This window comes from Hypanus sabinus, chromosome 3 (genome assembly GCF_030144855.1).
Source record: "Hypanus sabinus isolate sHypSab1 chromosome 3, sHypSab1.hap1, whole genome shotgun sequence".
In the NCBI taxonomy this organism is placed as follows: domain Eukaryota; kingdom Metazoa; phylum Chordata; class Chondrichthyes; order Myliobatiformes; family Dasyatidae; genus Hypanus; species Hypanus sabinus.
Genome location: NC_082708.1, coordinates 32,618,092 through 32,645,717, shown reverse-complemented (window position 1 = coordinate 32,645,717; position 27,626 = coordinate 32,618,092). Strand labels below are relative to the sequence as shown.

The following is a 27,626-nucleotide window of genomic DNA, read 5'->3' as shown; positions in this document are numbered from 1 at the left end:
ATAAGAGGCTGCTGAGGATTGTAGACTCAGCCAGTTCCATCACGGGCACAACACTCAACACCATCGAGGACATCACAGCAGCATCCATCACTGAAGACCATATTGGACATGCCTTTGTATTATTACCATTGGGGAGTAGGTACAGGAGCTAGAAAAGACCCACACTCAATGATTTAGGAACAGCTTCTTCCCCTCTGCCATCAGATTTCTGAACAATCCACGCACACCACCTCATTATTCCTTTTTTTTACTAGTTATTTTGTAAGTTTTAGAAATTTCGTGTCTTTGCACTGTTCTGCCACAAAAAAAAATTGTGAACATTTAAGTCAGTGATGAAAACACATTTCTCATTCTGACCATACTGTGTATGGGTGGCTTAAATCTGAAGAGACCAGTGGCCTAGTTTTTGAGCTCTTAGCTGTTAAGTGAACAGTAATCTGGTGAGGGTAAATGACCACATTCCTAATGAATTCAGAATCATTACAGGACAGAGCCAAATTGGATAAGAGAGCAGGGGAACGACTGTTAGTAAAAACTAATGACTAATCTCATTCATACATTATGGCTGCAATGAATAATCTGGCAGATTTCATGGTGGAAATGGGGGTCTTGAACTGAAACATCTGGCTGTTAAACTGTGCCCTAATTATATCCAAGCTCCCTAATCCAAAGTGCATTGTTAAATGGTGTGTATTGTGGGACTTGTCATATGGCACACCACATTAGCTTTCACTTTATTGTTGAACCTAGATTGTACAGTGACACCCGTGAGAAGGCATTAAGATCTCAAATTTCTTTTTTTATGGTATTTTTAAATAGAAGACATCTGTGGCAATCAGACTGACGACTGCCATTCTCTGCCTCACAGGTGCAGACACCAACGCACAACAATACAAACATAGTAAAAAGATGAATGAAAGGATACAACTGCATTTGGTGAAGTGATTAGTTCTTAGGAAATATAACTGTATCATTGTGCTCCAGAATCATCAGGCGTTGATACTGAAGTAGATTCTGTACAGCCCTAGGTAATGATTTGCCATATTTGTTAACTTGTATATCCCAAATCATCACACACAAAATGCTGGAGGAACTCAGCAGGCCAGGAAGCATCTACAGAAAAAAGTGCAGTCTCGTCATTTCAGGCCAAGACCCTTCAGCAGGACTGAAAAAAAAGATGAGGAGTAGATTTAAAAGGTGGGGAAGGGTCAAGAAAAACACATATAATTCTCCAGAACTTCCACCACCTCCAACGGGATCCCACTACCAAGCACATCTTTCCCTCCCCCCACTTTCTGCTTTTCACAGGGATCGCTCCCTACGTGACTCCCTTGTCCACTCGTCCCCCCATCCCTTCCCACCGATCTCCCTCCTGGCACTTATCCTTGTAAGTGGAATAAGTGCGACACCTGCCCTTACACTTCCTCCCTCACTACCATTCAGGGCCCCAGACAGTCCTTCCAGGTGAGGCGACACTTCACCTGTGAGTCGGCTGGTGTGGTATACTGCGTCCAGTGCTCCCGGTGTGGCCTTTTATACATTGGTGAGACCCGATGCAGACTGGGACACCGTTTCACTAAACACCTACTCTCGGTCTGCTAGAGAAAGCAGGATCTCCCAGTGGCCACACATTTTAATTCCACATCCCATTCCCATTCTGATATGTCTATCCATGGCCTTCTCTACTGTTAAAATGAATCGAAACTCAGGCTGGAGGAGCAACACCTTATATACTGGCTGGGTAGCCTCCAAACTGATGGCATGAACATTGACTTCTCTAACTTCCGTTAATGCCCCTCCTCCCCTTCTTACCTCATCCCTGACATATTTAGTTGTTTGCCTGTTTTCCATCTCCCTCTGGTGCTTCCCACCCCCTCCTTTCTTTCTCCTGAGGCCTCCCGTCCCATGATCCTTTCCCTTCTCCAACTCTGTATCAATTTCGCCAATCACCTTTCCAGCTCTTAGCTTCATCCCACCTCCTCCGGTCTTCTCCTATCATTTCGCATTCCCCCCCCCCCCCCCCACCCCACTACTTTCAAATCTCTTACTATCTTTCCTTTCAGTTAGTCCTGACGAAGGGTTTCGGCCCGAAACGTCGACAGTGCTTCTCCTTATAGATGCTGCCTGGCCTGCTGTGTTCCACCAGCATTTTGTGTGTGTTGTTTGAATTTCCAGCATCTGCAGATTTCCTCGTGTTTGCGGAATATAAGATGTTGTTTCTCCAAGCTGAGTGTGGCCTCTTCTTGACAGTAGAAAAGGTCATGGATTGATATAATGGAATGGGAATGGAAAGTGGAATTAAATTGGGTGGCCACTGGGAGACCCTGCTTCTTCTGGCAGATGGAGTGTAGATGCTTGTCGAAAAGCGCTTCCAATCTGCATTGGGTCCCGCTGGGTGCACCAGACACAGTGTATGATCCCAACAGACTCACAAGCGAAGTGTCACTTCACATAGAAGGACTGTTTGGGGCCCTGAAGGGAGGAGGTATAGAGCCAGGTCTAGCAGTTGTTCCGCTTGCAAGGTTAAGTGCCAGGAGGGAGATCAGTGGGGAGGGACAAATGGTTAAGGGAGTCGCATAGGATGTGATCCCTGTGGAAAGCAGAAAGTGGGGGCAGGGAGGGAAAGATGTGCTTGGTGGTGGGATCCCGTTGGAGATGGTGGAAGTTCTGGAGAATTATGTGCTGGACACGGAGGCTGATGGGGTGGTAGGAGAGGACGAGAAACCCTATCCCTGGTAGGGTGGCAAGAGGATAGGGTAAGAGCAGACATGCGTGAAATGCAAGAGATGTGGTTGAGGGCAGTGTTGATGGTGAAGAAAGGAAAGAGACATCAGTAGATGAGCTGTCTCCAGAGATAGATGCGGTGAGATTGAGAAAGGGGAATGGAGATGTCAGAAACAGACCAGGTTCATCTGAGGGCAGGCTGGAAGTTGGAGGCAAATTTGATGATGTCAACGAGTTTGCACGGGTACAGGAAGCAGCACCAATGCAATCATTGATGTAGTGTTGGAGAAGTGGAGGAGTGATACCAGTGTAGGCTTGGAACATAGACTGTTCCACGTAGCTGACAAACAGTCAGGCATAGCTGGGACTTGACTCATGTGAATACCCATGGCTACACCATTTGTTTGAAGGAAGTGGGAGGAGCCAAAGGAGAAATTATTAAGAGTGAGGACAAGTTCCACTTGACAGAGGAAAGTGGTGGTGGAGTGGAATCAGTTGGGTCTGGAGTCCAGAAAGAAATGGAGAGCTTTGAGGCCTTCCTGGTGCGAGATGGAATTATATAGGGACTGGACATCCATTGTGAAAATAAGCTGATAGGAGCCAGGGAACCTGAAATCATTGAAAAGATCTAGAGGGTGTAAACACAAAGTACACTGCAGATGCTGGGGTCAAAGCAACACGTACAACAAGCTGGAGGAATTCAGCAGGATGGGCAGCATCCGTGGAAACGAGCAGTCAACGTTTCGGGCTGAGACCCTTTGTCAGGACTGAAGAGGGAGGGGGCAGGGGCCCCATAAAGAAGGTGGGGGGAGGCTGGTAGGTGCGAGGTGAAAAACCGGTAAGAGGAAAGATCAAGGGGTGGGGCAGGGGAAGCAGGGAGGGGATAGGCAGGAGAGGTGAAGAAGGAATGTAAGGGGAAAGCACTGTGTAGTAGAAGAAGGCAGAATTATGAGAGAGGTGATAGGCAGCTGGAGGAGGCAGAGTGAAACTGGGATGGGGAAGGGGAGAGGGAGGGAATTACTGAAAAGTGGAGAATTCAGTGTTCATGCCAAGGGGCTGGAGACTACCCAGACGATATATGAGGATGTGAAGTATCACAGATGTAGTTAAGAAGGGACTGAACTAGGGGGAATAAAACAGAATGGAGGTACGCAGATATGAATTCAGTGGGGCAGGAACAAGCTGAAACAATGGGTCTATCTGGACAACCGGGTTTTTGGATCTTCAGTAGGAAGTACAAATGGGAAGTGCGCTGTGTGGGAACTATGAGGTTACAGATCATGAATTTTTGTTATTTATAAAGCAAGAAAAGGTCAGTGGAACTGATCCTATTATTCTTCTTGGGCATTAAGGCTGAAGATGAGTAATTCAAATCACTGCTACTCCTTTGGATTTCAGGATTAAGCAATTGTTAAAGTTTTATGAAACATTGGTGAGACTGACTTAGTATTGGTCACCTACCTACAGAAAAGATATCAATAAGATAAATAGAATGCAGAGAAAATTTACAAGGATGTTGCCAAGACTTGAGGACCTTACTCATAGGAAAAGGTTGAAGAGGTTCAGACTTGATTCCCTGAAGTGTAGAAGAATAAGGGGAGACTTGATTAAGGTACACTGAATTATGAGGGGTATAGATAGGGTAAATGCAAGCGGGTGTTTTCCATTGTGGTTGGGTGAGATTAGAATTAGAGGTTAAGGGTGAAAGGTGAAATGTTTAAGGGGAAAACGAAGAGGGAATTTCTTCATTCAAAGGGTGGTAAGAGTGTGGAGTGATCTGTCAGTAGAAGTGGTGGTTGAAGGTCGATTTCAACATTTAAGAGAAATTTGGGTACGTACATGGTTGGGAGTGGTATGGAGCACTATAGTTTGGGTGCAAGTTGAAGGAACTAGGCAAATTAATAACTCAGTACAAAACTAGATGGGCTGAAGAGTCTGTTTATGTGATGTATGACAAAAAGGTGTTTAAAATACACTCAAATTGTTCAACCCAGATTTTTCTGTGCTATTGTGAAGGCAAGTGTTGATTAGGGATTGTCAGCATGGCTTGGTGCAGGGAAAATGATGTCTCATGAATTGGACTGAGTATTTCTGAACAAGGGAACAAAAACATTAGCTAGGGCAGGGTGATACATGTTGTCTGCATGGACCTTAAACAAGGTGTTTGACAAGATTCCACATGGTAGGGCTGGTCTGGCTAGTTACAACATGTGTGATCAAGGGTGAGCTGGTCACTTGGATACCAAGTTGATTTGATGATAGGAGTTAAAGGGTGAACTTGGGAGTATTTTTTTCTGATTGGAGGCCTATGGCTAATGATGTGTTGTAGAGATTAGTGCTGGCCCAAATTACTTAGTAATAACTTCTTTTGTGTATTCAGTTGGCATGATTAGAAACTTTGCAGATGATACCAAAATTAGTATAGTGGACTGCGAAGAAGGTTGGCATAAGTTTACGACAGGATCTGGGTTAACTGGGAAATTGGGCAAAGGAATAGCAGATGGGATTGGACAATTTTGAAGTGATACAGTTGGGTATGTTTATCCAGGCCAGGACATTGACTATGAAAGCAGAGCACTGGGGAGTGTTGTAGGTTTTGGAGACTAAAGGGTACAAACACCTAGTTTGCCATAAAGTTGCAATACATGTAGGTAGGTTGGTGAAGAAGGGGGTATCGCATGCTTGCCTTCATTAGCCAAGGTATTCAATATAGGAGTCAGGACATCAAGTTACAGTTATACAAAATGATCGTTAGACAACAGATGGAATATTCAATGCATTTCTGGTAGCCATACTATAGGAAGGATATGATTAAGCAAGAGACAATTCAGAATATTGCCTGGACTGGAGGATTTGTATTATAAGGAGAAATCGGATAAGCTGAAACTGTTTTCTCCAGGAGAAAAAGGGGCTGAGGGGTGATATTGTAAAGGTTTATAAAATGATGATGGCATTGATGGGGTAGTTAGTCTCTGTCCTTTTATAAGAGTAGAGTAATCTAAAACTAAAGAGTATAGGCTTAAGATGAAAGGGGAAATTTTAAAGGGGATCTGGGGGGTGGGGGGGGGGGTCAGGATTTCACGTAGGGTGATAGTTACACAGGACAGAGGAGAAGTTAGAAGCCAGTACAATTGTAATGTTTAAAGTGTGGTCGCATTCATGAATATGAGTGGTTTAGAGGATATGGGCTAAATGAAGGCAGATAGGACTAGTTTAAACAGCCATCTTAGTTGACATGGACAAATTAGGCCAAGGGGCCTGTTTCCATGCTGTACAACTCCATGAATATGGAACTAATCCCTACTTCACCAAGGTGGGAAGAGCAACAGAACCAACATTGGAGCCTGACTTCTGACTGGCACTCCCGTGTCACCCGGGGTGAGATGGAGTTATGTGGTGAAGCCAGGCAAAATTACCCCATATACATTTGAGATTTTTCACAAGCATTTATCCAGGTTCTTAATTTAATAGATGTATTTTAAACAAAGAGACATTTTCACAGGAACAAAAAAAAATAGAGATAACATGATGGGATTACATGATAACTGGGGAGCAGATGAACTGACACTGACATCGAATATTTGATTGTTTTCTGATTCTCTCTAAAACTTCATGTACCTCTAGCAACATTTCCCTAGTAACAAGCAATCTGCTCAAGGAGCTCAGTGGGTCAAGCAGCATCTGTGGAGGTGGAAGGAACGCTGGTAGTTCCTTTCCTCATTCAGATGCTGCCTCAGAGTCTTGAATTTTAACTAATAGAAGAAAAATTATAAAGTAGCAACTTAATTCCAAGGTTTTGGAAAGAAAGAATGTTGGAAATGTAATATTCTTGGAGACAGCGAGTTCTATTCATTGGCAGAGAACTGGGTAAGTGTACTGAATTTCCTCTCAATAATTCTTTAGGTGCATTTTTACTACAATCCAATGACTTGATGGTTACCCGTGGTTAACATTACCAGACTTTACTTTCCAGATTTACTTGTTAACTTCAATGTAGATTCTTCAGCTGCAGTAGTACATTTCAAACTCATGCCTTCTTATCAATCACCCAGGCCCCTTGATACCACTGTGTCAGTCACACTCAGTATGTGAAGAGAAAGATATCTTTGGATACGATTATTCATTCAGTAACTGTATATTTAGTTGTGACAGGCTAGGCCAAGCAGCAGTCACACAGTTATCTCTCAAGAGGGGTTCAGCAACATGTTCTAAGTCAGAACTTAACTAACTCCCACATCTTTCCATCAGAGTTCCTCCAAGCTGCAGAGTGCAAGGTGTACTCAAACGAAAGCAGAACTCTTCTGCAGCACTCCCACTTTCTTACACAGGCAGGGGAAGTTGGGGCTTGCACATTAAGGCAATGATTTAATGCCACTTTCCATCAGACCTGATCTGTACAAGTCAGTGCCTTGTAACCATATTAATATCTTAATCAGTTTTGCACTTTGTATAAGACTCTCCTCCTGTTCTCTGCCCATGACCTGGTAGTAACCTAGAAAACCAGATAATATGTTGTGAGACTGATCTATAGCAGGACATCTGCATAAAATCTGAGGCATTATGCTTTGTGCATAGTTAACTTCATTCGCCACTTCTCTGAATGGTTCTATGACCTACAGACTAAGAATAATAGTGGGAACGGAGGGTGTAGAGTTTACACAGCTTGCATTCTTTTGCACAGTTTTGTCAGTTTTCTGTTTATGTACAGTTTTCTATAAAATACTGTTGTATTTTGTTATTCCTGTAAATGCCAGCAAGAAATTGAATCTCATGGTAATATATATGTTCTTTGCTAATAAACTTACTTTGAACGACACATTAGTGTAACGGCTACCAGCATACTACTACAGTGCCATTGATCACCGATTGGGGTTTAATTCCCACCGCTGTCCGTAAGGAGTCTTCACATTCCCCCCGTGACCATGCGGTTTCTCTGGGTGATCTGGTTTCCTCCCACGTTCCAAAGACGTACGTTAGAGTTAATGAGTTGAGGGTATGCCACGTTGGCACTGGAAGAGTGGTGATACTTGTGGGCTGCCCAGTACAATCCTCACAGATTTTATTTGATGCAAATAATGCATTTCACTGTGTGTCTCGATGTACATTTGACAAATAAAGCTGATCTTAAAAAATAATAATTTTTGGACTTTGAATACATCTGCATCTGACATTATTGGGTTTTCTATCAGTTTGTAATTCCACTGAACCGTGGCAGTGAAATTAAAAGCTCAGAAGCTATAAGTTTGACCCTGTGGAGGACTACAAAAGTATGGTGAATTGATTCAAAAGTTTCTGACTTCATTAACACGAGTATGGAAAGAACAATTGTACCATTTTGGGCAGAGTAACATTTTATTATGTCAGTTGTATAAGATAAACAGTTATCACTGATATGTTGCAGGTTTCCCTTCAAATCATGTGATGTAAAGCTTGTGCTGATCTGCAGAAATATAATTATAACAGTCAACATTACACAACTGAAATAACCACAACTTTAGGGAGAAATGTTTCCAAATGCTATCCTGATACTCACTTTTGTCACAAATGAAGAATTTCCAGATATCATTCCTTGGAAAAAATATTTTTGTATATAAATATAATATTTTCACCACACATTTGGTAATTCTTATTGAGGTTACTTTTAAAGTGTTTGGACAAACCCATACTTCGTGCTCCATCACTTTCTTAAGAAGAATCAGGGATGTTAGTTTACATTCCTCTCTTCATAGACAACTGTTGACCATCATGAAGTTGCTGGAAATCATTGGCATAAATATTGTTGGCAGATTTATGCCAATGATCACTCTTACGTAAACACTTCTCATGGCATGGCAGTAATTGACCTTTGTGGCACCAAAAACTAGCTATCCCAAGTATGGAGTTTCATTCATTAATGGTTTTAATTTTATAAGAATACTTTAAAACAGTCACATTTTAATTATTTTTACTTTTCTATTTGTACCTTTCCTTCTCTTTCTTAATCTGATTTCACCACCTTCCCCCACCACAGTTATTATTGAGAATTACTTGTCTTTAATTCCCCCTCCTCCTCCTCTCTCCTAACCTGATGAATAGGTTCATCTGAATCTACTCCCTCAGGTAGAAAAGTTTTTGGGAGTACCTGCTGATAGTAATGGAAATATTACATCTGTAACAGAAACAGAGCTGGTAAATGTATACATAACTATTAATATTATTTATGAAATTAACAAGAATAGATGGTACTCGTACGAAAGGAGTTATGATATTAATGAGACGTAGTATTAAACTATTAATTGAAAGGACTGGCACCAACAATGAAGGACATCTAGCTTTTTGCTGTACATCCATTCAGGATAAAAAAAAGTTGCATTCATTATCCTATATGACTCAACTATATTCGAGGTTGAATTTTTTCCCTCAATTACTTCACAATTACTTAAGTTAAATGACTACCAAGTATATGTTGGTTTGGACATGAATGCTTTGGTAAACAATAACCTCGATAAATCTTCCTCAACTATATCAAGCTCTCAAGAATCTATTTCCAAAGCACTTTATGGTTTTAAATCTAACTGATGTGTGGAGGGTGCATAATCCATCTGCTAAAAATTATACCTTCTTCTCCCAAGACATAAAACTTTCTCTAGATAGATTACATTCTTACATCCCTTGGTTTGCTGCCTTTGGTACGAACAGTAGAATTTTTGCCCAGACATCTATCTGATCACAACCCAGTTATATCTACTTTTAATTATGGCAGAATTAAAAATAAGGCTACTACATGGAGGTTTAACTCCACCCTTCTAAAAAATTACAAATTTCTAACACTGCTGAGATAAAAACTGACAGAATTCATAAATTTAAATAAAAATAATGTCTCGGATATGACAGTGATTTGGGCCTCCATCAAGGGTTTCTTATGAAGTAATGCCATATGGTTCAGTTCCCACCTACATAGAATATAGAATAGTACAGCTCATTACAGGCCCTTCAGCCCACAGTGTTGTGCCGACCCTCAAACCCGGCCTCCCATATAACCGCCCCCCATCTAAAATTCCTCCATATACCTGTCTAGTAGTCTGTTAAACTTCACTAGTGTATCTGCCTCCACCACTGACTCAGGCAGTGCATTCCACGCACCAATCACTCTCTGAGTGAAAAACCTTCCTCTAATATCCCCCATGAACTTCCCTCCCCTTACCTTAAAGCCATGTCCTCTTGTACTGAGCAGTGGTGCCCTGGGGAAGAGGCACTGGCTGTCCACTCTGTCTATTCCTCTTAATATCTTGTACACCTCTATCATGTCTCCTCTCATCCTCCCCTCCTCTCCAAAGAGTAAAGCCCTAACTCCCTTAATCTCTGATCATAATCCATACTCTCTAAACCAGGCAGCATCCTGGTAAATCTCCTCTGTACCCTTTCCAATGCTTCCACATCCTTCCTATAGTGAGGCAACTAGAACTGGACACAGTACTCCGTGTGGCCTAACTAGAGTTTTATAGAGCTGCATCATGACATCGTGTCTCTTAAACTCTATCCCTCAACTTATGAAAGCTAACAACCCATAAGCTTTCTTAACTACCCTATCTACCTGTGAGGCAACTTCCAGGGATCTGTGGATATGTACCCCCAGATCTCTCTGCTCCTCCACACTACCAAGTATCCTGCCATTTACTTTGTACTCTACCTTGGAGTTTGTCCTTCCAAAGTGTACCAGTTCACACTTCTCTGGGTTGAACTCCATCTGCCACTTTTCAGCCCACTTCTGCATCCTATCAATGTCTCTCTGCAATCTTCGACAATCCTCTACACTATCTACAACACCACCAACCTTTGTGTCATCTGCAAACTTGCCAACCCACCCTTCTACCCCCACATCCAGGTTGTTAATAAAAATCACAAAAAGTAGAGGTCCCAGAACAGATCCTTGTGGGACACCACTAATCACAACCCTCCAATCTGAATGTACTCCCTCCATCACAACCCTCTGCCTTCTGCAGGCAAGCCAATTCTGAATCCACCTGGCCAAACTTCCCTGGATCCCATGCCTTCTGACTTTCTGAATAAGCCTACCATGTGGAACCTTGTCAAATGCCTTACTAAAATCCATGTAGATCACATCCACTGCACTACCCTCATCTATACGCCTGGTCACCTCCTCAAAGAACTCTATCAGGCTTGTTAGGCATGATCTACCCTTCACAAAGCCATGCTGACTGTCCCTGATCAGACCATGATTCTCTAAATGCCCATAGATCCTATCCCTAAGAATCTTTTCCAACAGCTTTACCACCACAGACGTAAGGTTCACTGGTCTATAATTACCTGGACTATCCCTAATACCTTTTTTGAACAAGGGAACAATATTCACCTCCCTCCAATCCTCCAGTACCATTCCCGTGGACAACGAGGACATAAAGATCCTAGCCAGAGGTTCAGCAATCTCTTCCCTTGCCTCGTGGAGCAGCCTGGGGAATATTCCATCAGGCCCCGGGGACTTATCCGTCCTAATGTATTTTAACAACTCTAACACCTCCTCTCCCTTAATATCAACATGCTCCAGAACATCAACCTCACTCGTATTGTCCTCACCGTCATCAAGTTCCCTCTCAGTGGTGAATACCAAAGACAAGTATTCATTGAGGACCTCGCTCACTTCCACAGCCTCCAGGCACATCTTCCCACTTTTATCTCTAATTGGTCCTACCTTCACTCCTGTCATCCTTTTGTTCTTCACATAATTGAAGAATGCCTTGGGGTTTTCCTTTACCCTACTCACCAAGGCCTTCTCATGCCCCCTTCTTGCTCTTCTCAGCCCCTTCTCAAGCTCTTTTCTTGCTACCCTATATTCCTCAATAGACCCATCTGATCCTTGCTTCCTAAACCTCATGTATGCTGCCTTCTTCCACCTGACTAGATTTTCCACTTCACTTGTCACCCATGGTTCCTTCACCCTACCATTCTTTATCTTCCTCACCAGGACAAATTTATCCCTAACATCCTGCAAGAGATCCTTAAATATCGACCACATATCCATAACACATTTCCCTGAGAAAACCATCCCAGTTCACACCCGCAAGTTCTAGCCTTATAGCCTCATAATTTGCCCTTCCCCAATTAAAAATTTTCCTGTCCTCTCTGATTCTGTCTTTTTCCATGATAATGCTAAAGGTCAGGGAGCAGTGATCACTGTCCCCCAGATGCTCACCCACTGACAGATCTGTGACCTGACCCGGTTCGTTACATAAAAGCCAGCTTCAAAAGATTTCCACACTAGAAGAACAATGTAAGATTTTGGAGAATGATCTCAAAAGGAGATACACCATAACAAAAGAAAACGAGCTCAAAACAAAACAAGCAGAATTAAATGATTTATTAAGAAGCAGGGCAGAATATATAATCCATATAGCCAAACATAAGTATTATGCAGAAGGCAGCAGACCGAGCCATCTTTTGGCACTAACGCTCAAACAACAGGAAGCTAAAAGCTCTATACTGGCGATTAGATGTGCTAAACGTGGAGTGGTATCTTCAACAGAGTAAATAAACAAGACATTCAAGAATTTCTTTAAAGAACTCAGTTCTCAGTTCCTTCTGAGAATGACTTCACAGATTTTTTTAGTGGATTAGACCTCCCTACATTGTCATTAGAGGACACCAAAACTCTAGACTCTCCTATTACACTGGATGAGCTACTTAAAGCAGTCAAAACTACAAATAAGGGCTGTACGCCAGGTATAGATGGCATACCTGTGGAACTTTACCTAGCACTTTGGGATATTCTTGGACCAGTACAGTTAGAAACATTAAATTATGCTATTAGAAATGGTGCTTCCCATAGAGATCTAAACACAGCCCTGATCACAGTTATACCTAAGCCCAGTAAGGACCCCTTGGAGTGTGCCAATTACTGTCCAATCTCCTTGATAAATGCTGACCTCAAGATATTTTCCAAAGTCTTAGCCAGCAGACTCGAGACAGTAGTTGGGAAAATAATTAGCCCAGATCAAACGGGCTTTATTAGGGGACGTCTTGCATTTGGTAATATTCGCTGACTCTTACACATGCTGAGTGCATCACATAAAATCCCACCAGCCTGGGGCCTGCTATTTCTAGATGCTGAAAAAGCGTTTGACCACCGTGAATGGCCATATCTTTGGAGAATTCTAAAAGAATTTAAATTTGGCGATAAATTTATCAATATGATTAAAACACCGTATGCTAATCCCTCAGCCCGGGTGTGTGTGGGAGGAGGTTTCTCAGTGTTATTTGACATAGGACGGGGCACACGACAAATACTTCCCTATCGTCTGTGGCTAAAATAAATTACTCTTTAATTTAAAAAAAATAGAAGATATTAATAGATGGAGACACCTGCTAGCATCAGTCCCAGCCCATATATCAGTCATTAAATTGAATATCTTATCCCACATTAATTTTGTCAGCTCAATGATCCCACTTGCACCTCCAGCAGGATATTGGCATAAACTGGACTGCTTACTACGACGCTATGTTTGGAATGGTAAACGACCCAATATAAAGTGGTCAGCTCTACAATTCAAAAAGTCGGATGGGGGATTGGCATGTCCAAATTTTAAACTGTAACACTGGGCATTTGTATTAAAAAGTCTTAGCTATTGGATGGAGGAGGATAAAGTCTCGTCATAGAAAAATATGGAACAAGAGCTAATAGCACCAATAAGGTTGAAGGACTTTCTTCTTATAGGTATGTCTACCAAAAAATGTGATTTGTATTACAGTCCAATTTTAACCCGTATGCTGCAAGTGTTTAGAGCAGCAGAAAAATTCCTAAAATTTTAAAGCATATGGTGCAAATCATCGCCATTATGGAACAATAATCATTTTCTATCTGGGGGTAAACCATTCACTAACAGAACTTGGGAGGATAAGGGTATTACTACTCTTCAAGATATTAATGGGGCAAGTACTATCCTTAGCTTTCAAGAACTGGTATCTCAATATAATATTGATAAACACTCTCTTTTCTTCTACTTTAGAGTAAGATCAGCTTGTAAAGACTACAGGGTTCCCTGGGGGTCAGATTTAAAGGATTTTAAGTTGGATACAGAATGCTCCAAGACCGATAGTGTCATATATCTATGATAAATTAAACTCCCAGAAATGTATGCCCACATCAGGAATGAAAGCCTGGGATTGGGACATATCTGAATTGGGACAAGACTTAGACTGGGATGCGATTTGGGATAATGCTGCTGGTGCTTCGAAAAACCCAAATCATCGGTATATACACTTGAAATTTTGTCATAGAGTGTATCTAACACCAAGAATTAGACATCAAGTGGGACTGATTCTTGACCTATATTGCTCATTTTGCCCCCATGGAACCATTGGCTGTTTTATACATGTTGTATGGGAATGTCCAGGGGTTTTTGGTGTGCGGGGGCAGGTTATCAGTACTCTTACAGAACTATCAGGGGTACAATTACCAATGGACCCCACTGTACATCTTCTAAATGATGACTCCCACCTTTCCCTTATGGAAAAAACAAGCAAAGTCTGGCTGACAGGCCTGACTGCAGCTAAGAAGATTGTAGCCCAGCATTGGAAACCTCCCCATGATATTTCAAGTGCTCACTGGCTTCGGAGCTTTTTGGACATTTCTTACCTGGAATTACCATCAGCAAGAGTAAATGATGCACGACCAAACACAATCTTAATGTGGACAAATTTGATATCTAACTTAAAAGATCTTCTGTTAAAATACGAATTCTCTGTCTGTGTATGCACTACTATTTAGTTGGTTGGTGGAGGGGAGAGGGGTGGGGTGGAGAGGGGGATGGGGATGAGGATGAGGGTTGGGGGGTGGCTGGGTTAAACAGTCAAAATGTAGTCGGCAACCGGTTGTATTGAATGTAATTTGTTGGTGTTGCAATAAAATTCAGTGATAATGAAATAAAGGGAGAGAAAGAACTGCTCAATGTTCTGCTACAGTAAATTTTACACACATCAAACAAAACCTACCGGTCAACCTCGACGCTTTGCAATTCGCCTACCGGAGCAACAGGTCAACGGCAGATGCCATCTCTCTGGCACTACATTCCTCCTTAGAATACCTGGAGAATAAAGACGCATATGTACGGCTCCTTTTCATCGACTACAGCTCTGCCTTTAATACCATCATTCCAAATAAACTGATTCCTAAGCTCCGGAACCTGGGTCTCAGCAATCAGATCTGCAGCTGGATCCTCAACTTCCTCACAGACAGGACCCAGGCTGTAAAAATAGGGAACAAGATCTCATCTACAATCACTCTGAGCACCGGAAGCGCAGAAACAAATACACTGTGATGATTGTATGCTCTTGTATCAATTGTTTGGTGACAATAAAGTAAGTAAAGTAAAGTAAACTGGCTACTGTTAAAATACCTTTGCATTTGTTTTTAGTTCTTATCAACTTCTCCTTTGTAAGTTCCTAAATTATTGTAAAATTTGTCAGATTATAATTACACCCTTCCCACAGTAGCTACACAGCAGGAAACCACTGACAGAACAATCTAATTACAGTGTAAGAAGTTTAGATAGGCAGTTTTCTTTGTAAATCTAGACATGGAATGTATGGTGGAAAAATTAAAGTCAAGCCAGAGTAGATCTGATTTTGTCTCTGCATCCTGATCCAATTATCTCCTGATCATTAACTCTGCTTTGCCTGAAGATTACATCTGGACCTGACTCTCCACATGCATTAGCAAAGTACCTGAGGGGATGAAACGTTAAATTTAAAATGGAATAAGTTAATATTTTCAGCAGGTTGGGGCACTTTTTGCCGAGGAAAAATAAAATTAGCATTGCAAGTTAATGTTAGTAATAAAAACTTAGTTTTTATCCCTCAAAGGGAATGACACGGCAAATTTTAATTCAAATTTTTCACATCTCTGCTGATATTAAAAGTTGAGATGGTCTCCCTGTGCTAGTAAGGAAAGTGCCTCAGTTTTTGACACAGGACTGAATATGCAATTCAGGTTTATTAATCTTCATACTTTTCTCAGCAAATACTGATCTCTCATCAGAGCATGCACTTTAATTGGACCAACGTATTTGTTGCTATTTTAATCATGTCATAAAAATTTGAATAAATTCATTACCCTGAATTTTTTAGCACACTTTTATAGAGTGCACAAAATCAATTAATATATGACCGGTTGGTTTGCATGAATTGCTCTCCTCAGAAAGGCTGCCGGGCTCAAGCAGTTGCTCTCGGAGATGTTATGGAAATTCTGAGATTTATGGATTGGACTATAGTTTACATTGGCCTCTTTCAGTTCTACGATTGTTTTCCATGTTCTCATCCATTACGTCTTGTTGTCGATTGGGTGGTTGGAGGCTTGGGGTTTGATGTTCTGGTTGCTGTTCCTCCATGTGGGCAATCTGTTAGCTTTTGTGCAAGGGAAGGATTGGGGGGGTGGTCTGAGGATAGTGAGTTTTTGTTTCGTTTTCTGTGGGGTGTTAATGTTTTTCTTTCAACTACTTCTATGGTTTTTCTGTATTTTGTGGCTATCTGGAGAAGACAAATCTTGGAGTTGCATTCTGCTTACATGCTTTGATAGTAAAATAAACATTTGAACTTTTGATTTAATGTTCAGGTTGACAAATATTTGTCAGCACTGGATGCATTCTAAGGATCATACTTATTTTTGGGAGATTACACAGATTTTATCCTTGTTTCATTCATTTCCAATTTGCACTCCCCTAAAATTCTAACAAAACAGAACTGTCTCAGTTCCTGATCATGACATACATGGAATCCCTCCACTGTTTGAATGCAGGGGAAGATATTGTGCTTTTGAAGAGCAAATTGCATCTCCATGGAGATGGTGTGTATCTTATTATATTCAATTTTATCATTTTGAAAGACAGAAGGTCGACATAAGGCTTTCAAAAGTCCATAATACAACTAGCGCTGCTTTGTGGCAGTTTGTTCCAGTTTTTCATCATTTAACCAAGGGTACAGCTTTAATGCAGTATTGAAGGACTACAGTGCTGCAGATGTTCAACTTAAGGACTATATCAGATGAGGTGTGCCCTTTCAAGTAAGACATGAAAGATCACCCAGAGCTATTCAATGGGGTGTGAGGGGTGTGGGGAGATGTATGGTTAGTTCTCTGGCTCTTTGGATTAACGTTTAATGAGTTCCTAACATCTGAGGCAAAATGCCAAATACAACCGCTATAGCGAGTACACTCGTGCTTGCCATTTTGTAAATAAGATAAGCTCCCATGTTTTTTTCCTTTATGAACTGTTTCTGACATTACAGAATACCCACGGCCAACATATTGATAGTCCATTGCAGCTGCTCTGCTTCTGTTATCAGTAATTACCCTCACCCCGGTGTACAACATAGGGGCAAAGCGGTAGAGGAGGAATTAAACAGCAACTGGATAGACAAAAAAGAGTCGACAATTTGTTCAATGCTTCCTTGACACTGATTCCTGGGAACCTCTGATTCCTGACCACTCAAAGACAAGGAGCATTCATGATAAAACTGAGATCCACGGGGAGCAGGCAGGGCTCCTGCATTAGAAATAGAGTATCTCACAAGCTATCCACAGATCTGCCCTGGCTATCTGTGGGAGAGTCTCGCTATTCTACTCTCACCTTGCACTGCGTACATATTTATTTGTTGTGCCATATAAAAGATCTTTATGTCTCAATAAAGCTGTATTTGCTTCATGCACATTGAAACACACAGTAAAATGCATCATTAGTGTCAACAACCAACGCATTCCAAGGATGTGCTAGGGGCAGCCCATTAGTGTTGCCAAGTTTCCAGAACCATCATAGCATGCTCACAATTTACTAACCATGACATCTTTGGAATGTCGGAAAAAAAAACTGGAGCACCCGGAGGAAACCTACAGGGTCAGAGGGAGAACGTATAAAACTCTTGCAGACAGAGGTGGGAATTGAGGCCTGATCACTGGTACTGTAAAGCTATCTTCTATGCTATACTGTACCGCTGCTGTTAAACAAATTTCACAACACCTGTCAGTGATAATAAACCTGATCCTGATTCTGATTCTGATTTTCCTGTTTTGCCAGCAGGGAGAAGGCAGTTTGACACAAATTGTACTATTCCAGAAGTGTGTTGAATGAGATGAAGCAATACCAATTATGGGTTTTGCTGAGAACCAATAGTGGGAAAGATTCATAGATACAGTATTCAGCCTACATAGTGCATTTTGTAGAAAAGAGAATGAACGTTTGGAATTTTTTGGCAAATGATTAAACTTGCTACCACAAGGTTAGTCGATCTGCTGAAAAATGTATCTGCAATTTCCTGCAAAAAATAAAATTATGCAGATTAATTCTTAGAAACCTATTAACAAGCAATTAAACATTTTGTTCCAAAACAATGGATTCTAATCTATTGAACTGAAACATACAATAAGTCAATGGATATATTTGACAGCCTGCGTTAACTCAAATTACTGTACATTTTGTTTGTACTTTGTCTTTTTTTTTGCCTGAGTTGTTTCAAAAGAACTATCTTAACTTTGTACTTTGGTTACCTGTGTCTTATTTGTATTGATAGGATTTCTCACTAGTTCTGTATCTGTGACTGCTTTTGTGCACACTGCCTTTCATTTACTCTTAGGGGGAGTCCAGGCAGTGAGTAACAACAGGTTGCCAGTTCAGCACAGCCAATTTTCACTCAGTTCCTGCGCAGTTTAGTTTTAAAGAAATAAGCAGTTGGTTATCAGGAACAGAAGCTCTCTGACTTGTACTGGGCACAGAATAATGCTCTCTTTTGTTTGCCTCCTGATATGAAAATGCTTGTCCTGCATTAATTATGCTTACCTGATGTGGATAATTGCAGAAACTTGAATAATCATTGTGCTCAATCAAAACAGCACCCTAACATAGATCAATCTGCATCTTGTCATGTTTACACTCTGCTGAAGTTTCTAAGTAATGTTATAGAAAGTTTTCTATGGAAGTTCATTTTAATCAATGCTGTTTTGATAGTTTCATCAAATGAGCAAGCATTACTTTTTTAATATTCCACTTGTTACAGGAAGCTTTATTCCATTGTTACAGGAAACTTTCCTCATATTGTGGATGGAATTATGTGCCTGATTTGATAAAATGGGTATTGGCAAGCTGGTGCACATATTCTTCACTCTGTTGCTATTATCTCTCTTCCAGAACCAGTTTTTTACTTTGGCGACACTGGGTATCAAGTAGATGAAAGTGATGGCTATGTGGAAGTTCAAGTCTGGAGAACAGGAACCGATTTGTCCAAGACCGCAACAGTGACAGTTCGATCCCGCAAAACGGACACAGCGTCAGCAGAAGGTGAGACCACTCATCTGTTATGCTCTTTAATTGACAGCTCACACAGGCTAGGAATATGACTAATCCTATTATTTACCACAGAATAATCAAAGATATGCATGGCGCTGCATTTATATCAATAAAACATTGCGAAGGAGTGTAATTGTGCCCCATGGCATGCATGAATTCTGGGAAGGTCACCATTTGCACATCTGATATTTGATGGCAAGTAATTAAATTGTCTAAATAAAATTTATCTATCAATAGAGAAACTTAGTATTGATGATTTAATCAAGAGGTAATTATTGAGACAATATAAAAAATACTGTAGACATTCAAAGCCTTTATGTGGGCTCCCCCTCCAGCTTTTTGTTTAAATTTGTAAATAAACCATATTCTCACATGGAAAAAAAGCATCTTACTTTACCGTCACCATTTAATTCATTCATTATGTGCCATGCCGTATGAGGTTGGCGATCGTGGTCTATGATTGTTCTTGGCAAACATTTCTACAGAAGTGGTTTGCCATTGACTTCTTCTGAATGACATCTATCACAGATCGGATTTATATGAGAGTAAAAATGAGCTAATTTATCTTCAGACATGTGAGCCCTATGCACCACTTTAAATTGAATCAACATATGTTTAGCACAAATAGAAAAGTTAACTAATTGAAGAATTTTCTCCCATAGGTAAAGAGAGTTACCTATTCATTCTCCCATTCATTTTTAATTTTATCGGATATATCTGACTGTATTTTCATAATCATATCATAAATGATTGCTATTAAACTGTTCTGATAAGGGTTTAAGCCTAAGATTTTTTCCATGATATCAGTTGGGTATGAAATCGGAAAAGTAGGTAACATCACATTCAAAACATCTCTGACTGTAAGTATCTAACGAAATAGGATCTGGGCAAATTATATTTATTGGACAAGTGTTCAAAAGACATGAAACAGTTATCCAAAAATTATTCATGAAAACATATTATATCCTTTGTTTTCCATATTAAAAAGGCTTGATCCATGACAGAGGGTTAAAAGAAAAAAATAGATATAATAGGACTTAATAAAATATACTTATCCAAGCCAAAAAAATTGCAAAACTGAAACCATATTCGTAAAGTATATTTAATTACTGGATTAACCATTTGTTCATTCAATTTAGAAAGAACCCAGGGAAGTGAAGTCCCTAAGATGGAAACCAATGAAAATCCTTGTGCAGAATTAATTCAAGGTTGACCCATTGTGGACTGGCATTAATATCCACATCTTGTGTCCAAAATAATAAATATTGAATATTAATTGCCCAGTAATAAAATCTTAAATTCAGCAGGGCCAAGCCACCATTCTTTTTGGACTTCTGCAAGTATTTTTACTTAACCTAGGATTTTTATTCTGCCATATATAAGACAGAATTTTAGAGTCAATAATATCAAAAAAGGATTTAGGAAAAAAGATTGGTACCATCTGAAAAAGATATAAAAATTTAGATAAAATAATCATCTTAATAGCATTAAGATGCTATTTCTTCAATGAAGTCAGGTAAAGCACCTGGCCCAGATGGTTATACAGCCATTGCTTTCTTCTGGGCAGTATCTTTACAAGATGGCTGACCCCCGCCATTATCAATACTCTTCAGAGGCTGCCTACCTGCTGTCAGTGATTGTATAACCAGGACTTGTGATATGCACCAGCTGCTCATATCCACCAGCTTCACATGAACCTGATTGGGAAGGGACTAAGCAGGTTTTGCACCTTGCTCAAGAGTGACCAGCAGGCAAGCGGGTAATTGAAACTAATTTTCAAATTTGATGGGCACAGGAAGTGTTGGTAACGCACAGTGGTGAAGTGGTTAGTGTAATGTTATTACAGCGCTAGCGACCTGAGTCCATTTCTGTCTCTCTCTGTAGTTCTCCCTATGACTGTGTGGAATTCCTCCAGCTGCTCCGGTTTCCCCCCACATTTCAAAGGTGTACCGGCTAGTAGGTTGATTCATCACAGGGGTGTAATTGGGTGGCACGGGCTGGTTGGGTCGGTAAATCTTTCTGTTACCCTGGAAAGGGCTGCTGTTACATTTCAGAGCTACAGCAATATTAAAAATAGTTTGAAGGGAACATTGTGTTAGAATCGGGAGTTTTAAGGTATTTCTGGATCTCCAAGTTAATGAAAATTAATGAATCGCTACCGATTTTTTTTCTAGCTGGCGTTGATTACGTAGGGATAAGCCGCAACCTGGATTTTGCTCCTGGAGTGCACATGCAGACTTTTCGAGTGACTATCCTTGATGACTTAGGTCAGCCGGTCCTGGAAGGGCCAGAAAGATTTGAACTTGTCCTGCGTATGCCAATGCATGCAGTTCTTGGAGAGCCAAGCAAAGTCACTGTTCTCATTAACGACTCTGTTTCTGACTGTAAGTCTATTATACATGGAAGTATGGCCACCCAATGATGTGCCAAGAAACTGCAAAATGTTGATTGTGGAGAACTGAGGTGTTTAGCTCAGTAGCATTCAAATATTCCTTAAAGCTAAGAAATGGGCAGGGATGCAAGTAAATACTTTGCTAAATTATCATATTTAATAATTTTATCAAAAGAATTCTTTTATATTCTTACATATTTTGTGAAATTGATAAAAATCTCTCATCCCTCTTAGAATGTCTATATTTTTCAATAGTAAACTATATAAAATATTAGCAGCTTTTTGAGGTTATGCCTGAATTTATTAAAAGTATACTTTAATATGTAAATTCCACAAGATATTGCTTGGAGTATAGAATGTTTTTTAAATAAAAATCATGTTAATCCTTTCTTCATAAGATCAAAAAAGAATGCAAATATTATGGGAGTACATTGGTAAATAAATGCTGCTTTGAGGTTGATGAGGTTAGTTGAACTTCTGAATGTATTTCATTTTATTTTCCATTACAGTGGTAAATTGGGTGGGAACTGTGTATCTAATCAATGTATTTACCCATATGATCAGTGAAATGCAAATAAACACAAAAATAGATAATGGCAGAACAATCTACTGTACAATATTAAAATAAAATTGTATTTTGAATCTCACCAAGATAGCTGGTATCAGGGAAAATTTGCCATTTGTGTCATGTGTAAGTAGAGTTGTGTAATGGAGAACTTTGTTCTGTTTCACTCAATAAACAATTGTGGAGAGAACACATTATTAAAAACTTCCGTCTTCCTTAGTGCCAAAAGTGCAGTTTAAAGAGTCTACTTACGTGGGGAAGGAGAATGATGGTCAAGTCACCGCAGTTGTTTACCGAAGTGGAGACATCAGCTATAAGTCCACAGTCCGATGCTATACACGCCAGGCATCTGCTCAGGTCATGATGGATTTTGCTGAACGGCCAAACACAGACGACTCTGTCATTACATTCCTTCCAGGTACTGTAGCTTACAGAAAAATATTTCAGCTCCAAATTAGAAAGCGAGCACTTTTCTCTTTTCCCTCTTGACCCTTTCCCGTGCAATGTTTGCATTATATTACTTGCAGATGTCGCCAAAATCTTTACCTTGGTCTGAAATCGCTTTTAACATCCCGAAATAATCTTCTTTTAATTTGTTTTTAAATATCAACTTTATTTAATTAAAGCTCTAATTTTGTTGGAGTTTCTTGTATTAGGATATCTTTCTCACAGATGAATCTGTGGTAAATAATATAAGTTTGCCAAAACACTGGCAATTTGGAGGAAGCTGTTCAGCACCTTGAGCCTGAACTCTTGAGAGAGAAGGTTATGATAGATCAATAACCTTGGCAATTATAGAGTTAACTGCTTTTTATACTTTTCTAAAGGTTAGCTTTTTTTTTGCTACTGAGTTACCTGGGCTCAAGTCCCACTCCAAAGATGTTGAGTGAAAAAAACTAATGCTGAAGTTCCAAATCATTAATTGGGAGAATCTTATGCAAGATCTAATGAGGTGTTGAAATCAATAAAATATGATTTTCTCTGCCACATGAATGTAGAGGTTCTACAGAATTAAGGCGATTTCCTGTCCAGGGAGGTCTCCAGGCCTTCTCCCTCAATTGTGGGATTAACTGGTAGTTATTGCATTGCTAACTCTGCAAGCTGCCTGTATGCAATATGGCTGCCAAGTTGCATGTGGTATAAAGATGAAGGCATTGAACATTGAAGTTAGGCTGTAAAAGACTCGGGACAACATCAGGCAGTTTAAGGGACTGTGTCATAAAGAAAATCCTTCATTTTATTCACATGGACTTGGCCTGCTCTTAGCATCCTAATGATTTACTCCTTTAGAATTTGTAAAAATGTTAGCTCTTGTGAAAAATCCTGTACAGGGATCTGCACAAAAGGAGTGTAAACTCCCAGGGATTATGCATTCATGAATACGAATGTAATGAAAAAGACAGTCATCTGAAATGTGCAAGAGAACACAGATCTTTTTTTCTTGACCCACTGTTCAGTATGGTCCTTTCTAAGATTTACACTTCTGTGTTTTGTGTTTTTTTGGTTATGATGCCAAATATTTTGACCTAATGGATATTAAGAAAGGTAATTCAGTCTAGTTTTCAAAAGTATTCCTGTCAAAAGGTTAAATATTATCCATCCCAGGACTGATTATAGAAATTCTAAATTAATTTGTACGTTTAGGTTATTTGCTCCTGTTTAAAAAAAAAACTTGCATTTTGTATAAATTGGAAGTTTCTCTGTGTCACTTCAAAGTCTGAAAGCATTGTACATTGCTTCACAGGTGAAATTGAGAAACCGTGCACTGTAACTTTCAGTGATGATACAATACATGAAGACGTTGAGGAGCTGAGACTAGTCCTTGGGACGCCAAAGAGTGAATCTCCATTTGGTGCTTCAATTGGTGAAGTAAATGAAACCGTGATAAAGATCCTGGATGGAGCAGACAGTGAGTTTCAGAGTGAATGATTTTAATGAAATGAGTTCCTTTCTTGTTTCATGGACCACACTAACAGCACTTGGTTCTTAATTACAGAGGCTATTATCAAATTTGGAGAAACCAAATTTAGTATCAGTGAACCTAAAGAACCTGGGCAGATTGCAGTAGTAAAAATTCCAGTACTACGTCTGGGAGACACTTCAAAGGTTTCCATTGTACGAGTTCATACAAAAGATGGTTCTGCCACCTCTGGAGAAGACTACAATCCCTTGTCTGAAGGTATAGTTATGTGATGTGGTTTATACTTTATGTCTTATGTTTTAGATAATTATACTAAAATTAATCTTTGAGTTACTTGGAACAAGATTCAACCTGCTTTGATGATGCTTCTTGTGCATTTTCAATTTTATTCGATGTGGAAAAAAAAAATGCCTCAGACATATCCAATAAGATTAACTACATCAATAAACACAGGCGTGTTGAATAAATTGCAGCTTTGTGTTGCGCAGGATTTGTGATCTTAAATCAGAAGTTTTGGGGCACTTAGCTTTGGTTAGGTACAAAAATTCCTCTGTGACGTGCATCAACAACTCCAGATTTGTAACACAGCTGTGCAGAAGTATGAAAATGTGAATTTTAAAATCAAACCATTGCTGTACAGCCCAACAAGCATAGTGGTGTTGGGTGAACTTGACCTGATATGAATTGGACATGGCCTTATCATCACCAATTAGAGGAACATCCTCAATTAAAATATCATTCTTATTTTTAAATCTCTCATTGTCCCCAGTCGTCCTTTTCTCTGCTCCTACAATTATTTGTGGTGACTTTTTCAATTCTACTCTGCCAGTTGTTATTCCAAGTATGTAACTCAATAGACTAAAGAAGAATTTTAAAAACACAAAATGCTGGCAGAACTCAGCAGGCCAGACAGCATCTACACGAGGGGGTAGTGACCTCCTATAACCAGCATTTTGTGTTTTTATTTATTTCCAGCATCTACAGATTCACTCATGTTGCCTAAAGAAGATTTTTGTCTCTCAACATTGTTGAGAAAAATGTCTTGCCAAGCTTGAATAATATTGTCTCCTTTCTTGAACAAGTTGGTTGTTTCTGATTTATTTCAGAAATTGAATTTAAAGAAGGTGAAACTCAGCACTTTGTTGAAGTTGAAGTACTTTATGATGGAATGAGAGAAATGAGGGAGGCGTTCACCATTCATCTGAAACCTGATGAGAACATGGTGGCAGAAACTCAGGTACAAACACAAAAGAAAAAATTATAACTGGATTAGCTGCAGGTTTATTAAAAGATTTAAATATAGTATTAACATTTTTATTAAACAAGGTAAAGAGAAAATTATCATCTGCTGCTGTAGGATAGAGTTACTACTGGGCAAACATTAAATATCACAGCAATTAAATTACTATTTTTTCAGCTTTTACTTCTCTCCTTCACTCCCTGAGTACTTTTATCAAATGAGTTAAGTGGCATGCCTGCTTGCTCTTCTAAATAGCGAGACTTTAAGCAGCGAGACTACTTCTACTGATCTTGCTGGTGATCTTAGAAAGGAGCCATGAGACAAAACCGAAGGTGACTTTAGTGAAACGAGCGGCATCTGCTTGCCCTGGACTCTGTTTAATGATAGTATTACCATCTAGCACTGAAGCATGGAATGATATTGGGATGTTTTGTCATACCTTTTTGAGGATTGGCAATAGATGTTTTCACCAGTTGGCCCATTCTGATGAATAAGAAACACATTATTTGAGGTGTCCCTGTAACTGTGTAAATATTATCAAACAATGCTGTTGACGTAGTCATCTTGCTTCCTTCCAAGAGAATGCAGGTGACATTTCTTTTGTTATTTCGCAGATAAGTAAAGCGATAGTATACATCGAGGAGATGCACAGCATGGCTGATGTCACGTTCCCGTCTGTTCCACAAATTGTCTCACTGCTAATATATGATGATACATCCAGAGCAAAGGAAAACCCCAGTCCTCCAGCAGGCTATCCTGTTGTCTGCGTCACAGTATGTATCACCACGTTAATATATCACTGTTCCAAGGTCCTGCCAGTATTAATAGCTTAAATATGCATCATGCTTTTATTGTGTAAATAAGAATAACACTTACAAATTGCTTGGAGGATTCAGCAGGTCGGGCAGTATCTATGGAAAGGAATAAGCAGTCAATGTTTTGGGCCAAGACCCTTCCTCAGAGCATTAGAATGTAATTTCAATGAGATAGTGTGAGTGGAAAACAGAAGGACCACTGAGAGTTTGAAAACATGGATGAAGGGATAAAAGTTAATGCACTAGATAACAATGAATGAATAAGAGCAGAATTAAGCAATTTGCCCCATTGAGATTGCTCCACCATTCCATCAAGGTGGATATTTTTTCAATCCCATTGTCATGTCACACTGTCTCCCCATGATCCTCAACCTTCATGCCAATCAAGAACATATCAATCTCCATCTTAAATACACCCTAAACTCTCCCACTACCAGAAACATCCTCTTCACATCCACTCGATCCAGAACTTACAATGTACATTAAGTTTCAATGACATCATCCAGCTACACTCCAGTGAGTACAGGCTGAGAGTCATGAAACACTCCTCATATATTAACCCCCTCATCCTTTTAATCATTTGTGTAAACCTTCTCTGGACCCTCTCAAACACTTCCTTAGATATGGATCCCAAAGCTACTCACAATAATTCAAATGTAGTTGAATAATGCCTTATAAAGCATTGACTTTGCGTTCTTGTTTTTATATCCTAGTCCTTTCTAAACGAATACTAACATTGCATTAGTCTTCCTTACTACTGACTTAACCTGCAAGTGAATCTTTATGGAATTCCTCACTAGGACTCCAAAATCCCTTTGCACTTCTGCAGTCTGAATTCTATCCCCAATTAGAAAGTACCCTATGTCTTTGTTTCTTCTACAAAGTAAGAAGGAACTTTCCTTCACTGTATTACATCTGCCATTTCTTTATCCATTCTCCTAATCTGTCCAAGTCCTTTTGCAGGCTCCCTGTTTCCTCAACTCTATCTGCCTCCTGAACAATCTTCATATCATCTGCAAAGTTGGCCACAAATCTATTAATTCCACCATCCAGATCATTAACACATAACGTAAAAAGAAGCAGACCAACACCAACCCCTGTAGAACACCATTAGTTGCTGACATCCAACCAGCAAAGTCCCCCTTTATTCCCACTCTTTGCCTTCTGCCAGTCAGCCAATCTTCTGTACATGCTAGTACCATTCTTGTAATACTATAGGCTCCTTTCACCTTCTCAAGCACCTTCTCCTAAGTAACAGTGACTACATTCACTGTTGCCCCAACTCTCCAGAAACTCTGCTATGTGCAGTTATCTTCCACAGTGACAAATAAAACATATTAAGTTCATCCACCATTTCTTTGATCTCCACTGTTACTTTCCTAGCATCATTTTCCAGCACTCTGACATCTACTCTTGCCTCTCTATTATTCTTTATATATCTGAGAAAAACTTGGGTATCCTCTTTTCTATTATTGAGTACTTTTCTTTCCTTATTGCATTTTTATTTGCCTTCTTTTGGTTTTTAAAATCTTCTCAATTCTCTAGCTTCCTGCTAATTTTTGCAATATTGTATATCCTCTACTTTTATGCTGTCTTTAACTTCCTTTGTCAGTCAGAGTTGCCTTATCTTTTCTTTAGAATGAT

At 39.8% G+C, this 27,626-nt stretch overlaps 1 protein-coding gene across 1 annotated transcript in view; it reads left to right on the top strand.

The window, feature by feature from the left end:
• Positions 1–27,626, top strand: part of LOC132391175 (FRAS1-related extracellular matrix protein 2-like) — a 222,201-nt gene that overhangs the window by 154,405 nt on the left and 40,170 nt on the right. Inside the window, exons 7-13 of the mRNA XM_059964040.1 lie at positions 18,891–19,040; positions 21,224–21,433; positions 22,227–22,424; positions 23,751–23,915; positions 24,003–24,185; positions 25,034–25,164; positions 25,782–25,940. Coding sequence (XP_059820023.1) covers positions 18,891–19,040; positions 21,224–21,433; positions 22,227–22,424; positions 23,751–23,915; positions 24,003–24,185; positions 25,034–25,164; positions 25,782–25,940 — 1,196 coding nt within the window. The remainder of the gene's footprint in view (positions 1–18,890; positions 19,041–21,223; positions 21,434–22,226; positions 22,425–23,750; positions 23,916–24,002; positions 24,186–25,033; positions 25,165–25,781; positions 25,941–27,626) is intronic.